Below are 9,660 nucleotides of genomic sequence, written 5' to 3'. Positions count from 1 at the left end.
CATGTATTGCTTCAGGAGAAAAATCAGTAATTACTCTTAAAAGCACTATTTTAAGTATGTCATCAGAACTCCATCTAATCAACACTTATAATATTAAGATGCATAATGGGGTATTTCAGGGCAAATATTTCCATTTACGTAACTTCAGAATCCAACACACAGCAACAGGAAGAAAACAATTGCTTTCTTATCACAAGGTTAGGAAACTTTAAAACTATTTATCAGTCCCAAAGAACGACAGCCATGAGTTCCTTTGTTGAGCCATATTTTGATGATATATTTTGTGGCATATATTACAGCTGTGGTTAAAAAAAGTCCCTGAGAACTACCTTGATCTTGTCCTGTCTGCCTCCAGAAAAAGCCATAAAAATAAATCATTTTCACAGATGCTGCCCCTTGAACAGCCTTACCCTCCCCAAAAAGGAAGAATACTCGACATTGATCCTGATTTCAACAAAAGGATAATAATAAAGTATTCATGTATGCAAAGCATGATGCATAAATAGAGGTAATAAAAGAAACTTCTAAAGAGAAATTAAAACTGTGGAGAAAAACTTTTCATTTTTTGGCTAAACAACCAATTATGTTCAGGCGGTGAAATAGTTTTCATTCCAACTACTTGCTCTTTTCAGTGCAGATGCACATTCAGCAGTATAATTACTTTCCAGACCCTGTCCTCCTCTCATTAATAATTACATGCAAGTAATGAATAATCCAGTAAAGCCTGTGGAATCAGATTTCCACAAAGTCCATGTGTGCAACAGAAGGGCATAGTATGGGATGTAGCAGTGTTGTACTGTGATCAGCATGAGCTATGGCTCACATAATGAAATGGAGCTATGAACTCTCAGTGCATTCATAGAGTTTACTAATGCAGTGCTCATTGTTGTGAGAAGAAAATGGTTGGCAGAAAGCTTGTTAATTCTGTATTTTAAAAAAAGGAAACTACAAAACCAGATATGAATATTTATTAGCCTTTGAACAGATAGTTGTTACCAGTCTGTCACAAAAGCCTGTCAAGTCTTACAAGAAGACTTATTTTTTAAAAGCACACAAGCCTTGTTTATGTCATGTCTGCAGCAACTTTAAAAATATATTTCAGATTCAAATCATATGTAGAATTCAAGCCTTGGAGCAATACTACAAATAGAGTCTACCTCCATTGCCAATTCTGCAAGATAAAAACATACTAAGAAAATTGCTTTAAGAACACTTTTCCGTGTGGAAATCCACGATATTCTGAAATGCTTAGCACATTTGGGAATATGTATCTTATGTTATTTTACACTATATTTGCAGATATCTTAGAAACACTTTGACCTTACAATCCAGAAATCACTTAGTGCTTATTTGCATCATATTTGTATTTTTTTCCCGAAGTCATAGTGGCGCATGTAGGTAGTTAGAAAGTTTACAATTGATGTAAGGTAACCATGTGATAGCCCCATCCTTTGAGAGTCCAGCACAGAATCTGTGGAAGGCAACAAAAAAACAGCAAACTTTTTCTTATTCAGTTGTCACGATACCAAAGAATTTTCTTCCATTGGAGTTGAAATGCCATAGCTTGTCCTCTTTCTGAACCCCTAGAATTGTCTCACCATAATTTCTACAGGCACTTAAAATTTGATATATGCATCTTTTGTACTTTTGAGTAGTGGCGCTTGGTTGGCTGTTCTGAACTATTTATTACCTGGAGGTGCTTGGAAATACTCATCTCACCCATCTGGGCTGGGGAGCAAGTCTTTGGCTGGAGATAGGGTGAGAAATGGGCAAAAGTAACTTGCCCTCTACAAAAACCTTTACGATGTAGAATGTTTTTCTGGACCATGTGACCAGGAAATAAGATAATTTAGGAAGAAGAGGGTAGAATATGTGCTAATGTTATTTACAGGAAGGCTTCCAGCTTGATGTTCCGCAAGACTGAGAAATTATGTTTTGGAATGAGATAATTTTGTCTTGTGACACTAGAAATTTATTATAGTGCCGCCTGTGCTTTGCATTTCTAGAAACAGATTTAATAAGGAAGTAAGTTTGGCAAAGATTGTTGAAATTCAGAGCTGATTGTTCAGAGTTTGGTGGTGTTGTGGACCTTTCTTGGGAGTTTTCAAAAGCTGACCCTTTGGGTGCCTGGCTGCCTCACTGTCCTGTGCACTGTCTGAACCCCTCATTACTCAGTTCTTGGCAGTTAAGTTAAGCTATCATGAGAGTCTGGCATTCCAAAGAAAAGATGGGTTGTGGTTTCCAGGGTGAGCACAAGGTGAGATTAGAGGCTACCAAAGCAAGAGACCAGGAGAGAAACAGAGAAAGAAAAAGCAGCAGGAAGAGGACAGCTGAGACACAGTGAATAATTATATACTCGCTGCAGTACCACTCCTTTGAAAAAGCCCCTCCAGGTTCAGTTGCCATTTTGATCATACAGGGTAAAAAGAAGAAGGCTGCTGCTGTGGAAAGGGGGACAGCCAGAGGTGTCAAGGAATTGAATGGGAAACACGGAGAGTAGCAGCTATAAGCAAAAAATTTTAAAATATAGGCAGTGAGGATGAGTCGGAATGGGTTGCCCTGAGCAGCTAGCTGGTGAGAACCCAAATTCTTCAACATCACGTGACAGCACCTTGTGCATACTCTTATGCTCCTCCTGAAGTCATTTTGCGTGGCAAGGTTTTGGTGGGGGGGGGGCTGCAGGGGAGGCCTCTCTGAGAAGAATCCAGCAGCGGCCCCGTGTTAGATAAGGGCCAGTTCCAGATGGCTCCAAAGGGACCCACCACTCGCCAGAGCAGAGCCAATAAGCAACGTTGTTTGTGCCTCTGTGAGAGCAGATTTAAGAAAGGCAAAACAAACAAAAAACTGCAGTTACGCAGCAGCTATGAGTGAGGAGCAAGAACCAGCTCTGCAGCCCCCCAGTCAGTGCAGCAGGAGGGCAGGAGGTGCTCCAGGCACACAGCAGCAGTTCCCGAGGGGCCCCTGGTGGAGCAGGCCGTCCCCCTGCAGCCCATGGGTCCCACATGGAGCAGATCTCCACGCTGCAGCCCCCCCATGGGTGGAGGAGCCCCCGGTGGAGCAGGTGGATGTGGCCTGGAGGAGGCTGCGGCCCATGGAGAGCCCCCGCAGGAGCTGGGGGTCTGGGGGGAGCTGCCACCCGTGGGGGACCTGTGCCGCTTCTGGGGAGGAGGTGGAAGAGGGTGGATAGGGGGAAGGTGCTGGTTGTTTGGTTTTTTGTTTTTTTTTTTTTTAGTTTCTCACTGCTGTAACTTGTTAGTAACAGGTAATAAATTATAGTAATCTCCCTGTGCTGAGTCTGTTTTCCTGTGATGATAATTGTTTAGTGATCTTCCTGTCCTTATCCCAACCCTCAAGTCCTTTTCCATCGTATTTTCTCTCCCTTTCCCTTTGAGGAGGGGGAATGAGAGAGTGCTTGTGGTGGAGCTCGGCTGCCCAGCTGGGTAAAACCACCACAACTCCTTGTAGGAAACTGGACAGAATGGTAGAGCAGGTGGAGTGCCAACAGTGTGCTGTGCCCACATGAATGCTGAGTTCACATTAACACACTGTACAGTGGCGTGGACTTTCAAACTGGATCATATATTTTCTTTAATTATTATATACATATATCTAGTGTGCTATACCAACATTGCAACAGAGTTCAGTGCCAGCGAGCACCTCCCCTCTACATACAGATAACACAACAGGTTTGTTGCCTTGCAACTGTTCTAGGAAAACCGTTCTTACAGATTTGACCTCCAGGGACTATAATTTCCCTGTGATCGCCACCTTTGCTGTAACAGGGATCTTCCAGATGTGCATACTTCCATCTCGTGGAGAGAAAATATATTGCATGTACCCAACAATCCTAATGTGCCTTTTGGCAGACTTTTTGTGTCTATGATGATATTGAGGGAGGGATTGGTTTATTGTTGCACTCAGTACAAAACCTTTTTAGATTGAGAATCTCTGGGGCTGTTTAAGGGGAGCAGGAGGACTGAGGGGTAGATATAGGGAAGAACATCACCCTGGGGAGAGGGAAACAGGGTGGGCATTATCATTTGTGTGTGTTTGCGTGCTTTTTGGGTTTGTCCAACACGAAGCGACACGTTCCCACTGATAACACCACTTCTTGCGGAGTAAGGAAGGGAGAGGGCACAGCCAAACGCCCCCAGGAGCTGCTAAAGGGGAACGTCTCGAAGCTGCAGCGGGGAAGTTCAGAGTTCCAAGCCGTCAGTGGCAACAATTCGGGGTGATGACATAAGCCTTGGAGGCTGGCGGCGTGAGGAGCGGGCAGCGCTGCTCTCACAGCCCCGCGCTGGGCAGCTCAGGGCACGGGGAGCAGCGCAGCCCCCCCCACCCTCTGGTTACTTTTCGTCAGGCACCGCCGCGGGCAGCCCCCGCCCGCGCGCGCGCCGGGGTCCTCGGCTGCTATAAGAGCGCGAGGCGGAAGCCCCGCCCCCTCTTCGGCGTGCGGCTGTCGGCGGCGGCGGGTGAGCGTGAGCGCGGCGCTGGCGGCGGCGGGGCCTGCCGGGCTCCATCCCCGCGGCCGGCCGGGCATCGCGGGCGGGGGGCGTCGGGCGGGGGCTTCGGGGAGGCCGCCGGCACTCATGGCGCCGGTTTGTGTCTGTATTTGCAGCAGGAAGCCGGGCGGGAGCGGCACCCACCGAGAGGGCCATGGCCGAGGAAGGGTGAGCGGGGCCTGGGGATGGGGCTGGGTGGGGGGCGGAAGGGATGGAGGCCGCGCCGGGCCTGAGCGCCCCGTGCCGCGCTGCTCTGCCTCGGCCGGCTGCTGGGGCTGCTGCACACGCGGGCCCCGGTGTGCTGCCGCCACCGCCTTCCTGCGCTGGGTGTGAGCTCCGGCTGGCAGGGGGCTGTGCGCATGGCTTTCCCCCATCTTTGTAAGGGGCGTGTAAGCTGGCTGGCACGTTGCTGGGGTTTCTTGAAGTTTATCCCAATTGCTTCTATTTCTTACTTTCTTACTCTGAATCAGCTCTTCTTCGGTTTGCTCTTCTGCTGTAATTTTTTTAATGGTTGGATACTTGCAGGTGAACGGGAAGCTTCTGCTTAAAGGTGTGAAGATTTTGGCATGGACAGAGCAATAATGTCTGTCTTCTGTTTAGCATTACTGCTGGAGGTGTAATGGACGTTAACACCGCCCTCCAAGAAGTGCTGAAGACCGCACTTATCCATGATGGCCTAGCTCGTGGGATTCGTGAAGCAGCTAAAGCCTTGGACAAGTAAGTGTCTAGTATTTCCTCTCTGATCTGTGGCAAATAGGAAAAATAGGTAGGGTATATTACAAAGAAGTATTCTAAATAAGTACAGTGCTTTTCTAGTCCAGATTTTTGTAGCTGAATGTTTTGGCATAACCGTGCTTTTTTAGTAGTGTTTTTTTTAAATGCCTTTAGCTATGACTTTAAAATAATGAGATAAAACTCAATGACTTGAGGATAAGAAGCACTTAATGTACTAGGTTCTGTATTTCTGCTATCCCAGGACCATCAAATCTAAATGTAGATTGATTCTGTGAAGATAATGGATTGACTGTATGAAGCTATGGAAATCTGAGGCCTAGTAACTTTGTGTTTTAGGAAGTGGTGATCTTCTCAACATTGATAAAAATTTGAATTGAGAGGGTTAATACATATGTCAGACTTACACTGGAACACTTGATTTAGTTCTTAAAAAAAGATCTTTATTTTTTTTTTCTAGCTTCGCTTTATTCATCGTAGCTGTAAATAATTGCTTTGGGACTATATCAAAATGATATTAAATCTGTCATTCATATGTCAATTGTTGAATACAGTTATGGTTTCTGGTAGCATGAAGTAGGCTGTGCATCTGCATAGGCACAAACTTCCAATAATAGTCTTAATGTTGAAGTAAAGCTACAGTGTTTGAGTGATGACTCCACAAATTGTCGGATACCCCTTCACTCCTCTTATGAGTGATAACAGTGGACTGACAAACCTGTATGCGAAAAGCTCCAAGATAAGGTACTAAATGAGAGAAATGGAACTTCCTGGCTGAAAAGTAGTTGGTAAGAGTTCTTTTAAGATGCAAACTTTTGTAACGTGAGTTCAGGGGATGATGTATGTGCAAGGTTTAAGTGTGTTTGTGTGTGATGGTTCTTGCCTGGAAGCTGTTTCTGAAACATTCTGGTGAAGCTTGTTGTGAAGAAGGCTGTAGAGAACATAGGATTTATTTGCTGTGGTCAAATTAAATTAAGCATAGAAGACCTATACAGCTCTCTTTGTTGTCAGGTATCCCTTTGATATTCTTAACATTGTACTGCAGTATACAAAGATCCTAATTAGAATTGGGGCCGTGTCATAACAGCTTCTTTGGACGTAAGTAGAAAAGATTGTTCTGAAGAGCTTATAACAACTTGACATAGCAATTGATTCTTTTTTTGATAATTATAATCCTAATGTTAAATTATTGCAATATGAGGTAAAGAGCAAAAAGCAACTTCTAACTTTGTTGCTTTCTAATAAAGACAGTAGTTGTTTGTGACTCCAGTGTTTTTCCATTCATTAAATCTTTTTCCAGTGATTGAGATTTAACTTAGTGGGGTTTCTAGAAGCTTCTGAAACCGGAATAGAATCCGACAATAAAGCTAACGATGCATAAGTACTGTGTTGTGTTTGAGAAATATGTGCTACAAATTATATCAAAAGTACTTTTAGTATTTCAAAAGAAGTATATCAAAACTAAAAATCGTTACAAATGCATGTGCTGAGTTCTGTTTGTCATGGCTTTAATTACTAAAGAATTGGAAGTTACATTTGTCTGTTCCCTTTTTTTTCAGGCGCCAAGCCCATCTTTGTGTCCTGGCTTCAAATTGTGATGAACCCATGTACGTGAAGCTAGTTGAAGCACTCTGCGCAGAACACCAGATCAACCTGATAAAGGTGAGTGTCCAAAATTCAGACAAGTCTGTAACGGATACTGTGCTAGCAATCTAAGCTACTTCTTTCGTATAAAGAGCTGAACCTTGAAACACTGTGCTGTTCTGTATATGGCTTATCTGAGCAATTCCTGAAAGGAGCAGTGACTTTTCAGTTCTGTGTGGTTCTTGTGTGAGCAATGCTAAAACCACAGACATAAAAATGGCTAAGGATGTGTATCATGTATCTTATAAAGTTGAAGTGAGCTTTTGTCCTGTATACTGAGATACAGAATTAATCAGTTAGTAGTGATGGAGTGTCGGAAGAGTCTTAAAACATGACTTTGTGTTGAAATTAGAAAACATAGGAGCTGTACAGTGATGAGACTTTGGCTCCCTCTACTGATATTTATGAGGAAAGCAGCCATACGTTACCCAATACTTCTGAGAGTACAGCAGCTTTTCTGTTGAACCCAGTTATGTTAGAAATTGCCAGTTCTAATGTGATGCAATATTTTACACAGGTTGATGACAACAAAAAGCTGGGCGAATGGGTAGGACTCTGCAAGATCGACAGAGAAGGAAAGCCTCGCAAAGTGGTGGGCTGCAGCTGTGTGGTGGTTAAAGTAAGATGATACTTGCTTATTTCTTCTGCAAGTGATCAGTAAATATAAGGATGCTTTTGTGGCCTCTTGCCAAGGGAAAACTAAGAAAAACATACCAGAAGAGAATCTTAAGAGTAAAATCCAGTTAATAATGTCTGCTCAACTTGAAAGTGTTTTGCAGAGCATATTTTTAAAATAATGCTGGTAAAGTAAAGCCACAGTACGAGCCTTAAAGACTTGGTTGTCTTTGAGGTCCCAAGAGATGGCTACATCTTCACCATAAGCAGTAATGACTTATGCATGTATTTACATATTTCTTGTTACTGTTTCACAATCTGATTTTCTTTGGCTTTCATTAAGCAGAAATGAGAAGTCTGCATGCATCTGTACTAATGGTTATGTTTAGATCAAGTAGAATAGTCCTTGAATAACTAAGGGAAAGCAGCTGGTAGATGTGATTTCTTTTGAGATTACTTTTTTGGAAGGGTGTATTTGGAGAGTGCCTTCAGAAACACTGTCAGAGAATCAGTTGTCTTGTTGTCCTTTTAAAAGTAAGATACAAACTCTAGAGTGGATCTGGATGTTAATAATGGGTTGTTCTGTGTTACAGGACTATGGCAAGGAATCTCAGGCCAAAGATGTCATCGAAGAGTACTTCAAGTGCAAGAAATGAAAAATAAACTTTGAGCCTGACAAGAGTGTGTGTGTTTGATGTGTGAGTTTAATGGGTCTGTGGAATAATTCTTTGGATTGTAAAGTATAACATGGTAATTAAGGACTTAAAGGTCTTGGAATAGTTCTTAAATATTTTAACTGCTTCGTAAAAAGATGGTGGGAATCCCTGCAACTCCTATTCCATGATGCTGCCTTTAATATTGATAACATAAAGGTTAGGGAACTTGATACAGCTTCTGAACTGCGTAAGTGCTGACAGATGATTGTGATCTCTGCGTGCATGTGGTCTTACAACGCTTATGCCTCTACTTCTGCAGGGGTTCCAGACTATGTGTGGGGGGAAGTCTGAAGTACTGCTGCATCTGTGATGAAAATTTGGCTCCCTCTACTGAAATAAGTGAGGAGAACTGCCTTAATTGTTACCCAAATCTTCTGAGATGTTGCAGGAATTCTTTAAATACATCTTTTTTTTTTTTTCAGGAGACTAACTTGGCACTAGGTGTATTTTCCTTCCCTCAGTTTTGAAGTAAATAGTGTGTGGAATTACTTTTGTGTTAGTAGGATTGCCATGCACTTGCAAGTATGCAGGAGTTCTTGGCAGTCAGGGTAGCCAAATTTTTCAGATCACTGCTCAAACAAGGCAGTACTTAACTGTGACTTGTCCAGTGTCTTGGTTTCACTGACTGGTAAGGTACAGAACTCATTTGTCAGTTTTCCATTTTTGGAAATGAGGCAGGATTGGGCCTTTCAAGTTTTCTTACATGTTCCAAGACTGGTTAAAAGCAAGAAGCATGTTTATTGCTTAACTTAGGTACCTTAACTCTTGTCTGCAGCTTCGCAGTAAAGGTGTTAAATGCAACTTCGTGACACTTTCATGCATGTCAATCATGTTGCAAGTAGAGGTACAAATTGGGTAAACTGGTAACAAGTTACAGTTGGTATCAACAAGTGTATGAATATTACCAATTTTTTTGGCATATAATTGAAATTAAATTCTGTTGTAGGTAAGAGCCTTGGTTGCAGATCTCATTGGATCACTAAAGACTTCTAAACGGTGTAATTGTATAAATATGCCTTTTAAATGGAGTTTAAAGACTGCAAAACTTTGTCAGTTTAGTTTGGCTAATAAGCCTTGAGTATATCACTTGTATATAGGCACATTCCAAAGTAAACTTCCTTTGCCCTGTTCTAAGGGACTGCATCTTCCATGGATTTGTTTTTTTCTGAAAATGCCTAAAATACTTATGCATCTTTGTCCTTGGCATTTTTATAATGTTCCCTGCTACATGCTAGAGAAAACTATATGAAACATTACTGCTGGCGGCAGTACAGTTATATTTATGGTTTGCTTTGCCTTGGTCCTGTGCTCAATCATAGCTAAATCTACAGTGGGATTTGGGATCCCAAACTAGAGCTTGGTACCTGGGTTCAATGGCCTGTGTACTGCAGAGATTGAAAGCTGTTGATGCTTCTGTACCAGAATATATATATATAGGAATAGTAAGTCCT

At 42.6% G+C, this 9,660-nt stretch overlaps 1 protein-coding gene and 4 non-coding genes across 6 annotated transcripts; all 5 read left to right on the top strand.

The window, feature by feature from the left end:
* The first annotated feature begins 4,366 nt into the window (after positions 1–4,366).
* Positions 4,367–8,174, top strand: RPS12 (ribosomal protein S12). 2 transcript variants are annotated; one of them, XM_068677397.1, is made up of 6 exons: positions 4,367–4,472; positions 4,619–4,670; positions 5,103–5,219; positions 6,794–6,896; positions 7,396–7,497; positions 8,087–8,174. In XM_068677397.1, the coding sequence occupies exons 2-6, from the start codon at positions 4,657–4,659 to the stop codon at positions 8,147–8,149; spliced, it is 399 nt and encodes a 132-aa protein (XP_068533498.1). In that variant the 5' UTR covers positions 4,367–4,472; positions 4,619–4,656; the 3' UTR covers positions 8,150–8,174. The 2 variants fall into 2 exon arrangements, with proteins under 2 accessions (XP_068533498.1, XP_068533499.1); XM_068677398.1 differs by lacking the exon at positions 4,367–4,472 and having other exon boundaries at positions 4,613–4,670; positions 5,028–5,219.
* On the top strand, positions 5,878–5,952 carry LOC137855102 (small nucleolar RNA SNORD101). Its single transcript, XR_011095529.1, has one exon. It is a non-coding gene; the product is annotated as a small nucleolar RNA SNORD101 (small nucleolar RNA).
* LOC137855113 (small nucleolar RNA SNORD100) lies at positions 7,242–7,328 on the top strand. Its single transcript, XR_011095540.1, has one exon. It is a non-coding gene; the product is annotated as a small nucleolar RNA SNORD100 (small nucleolar RNA).
* Positions 7,615–7,750, top strand: LOC137855112 (small nucleolar RNA SNORA33). Its single transcript, XR_011095539.1, has one exon. It is a non-coding gene; the product is annotated as a small nucleolar RNA SNORA33 (small nucleolar RNA).
* A 334-nt stretch (positions 8,175–8,508) lies between the features above and the next one.
* Positions 8,509–8,593, top strand: LOC137855114 (small nucleolar RNA SNORD100). Its single transcript, XR_011095541.1, has one exon. It is a non-coding gene; the product is annotated as a small nucleolar RNA SNORD100 (small nucleolar RNA).
* The last annotated feature ends 1,067 nt before the right edge of the window (positions 8,594–9,660 follow it).

The sequence above is a fragment of the Anas acuta genome, chromosome 3 (assembly GCF_963932015.1).
Source record: "Anas acuta chromosome 3, bAnaAcu1.1, whole genome shotgun sequence".
Lineage (NCBI taxonomy): Eukaryota > Metazoa > Chordata > Aves > Anseriformes > Anatidae > Anas > Anas acuta.
Note: the sequence above shows the minus strand (reverse complement) of the source record. Positions and strands in the feature narration are given on the sequence as shown.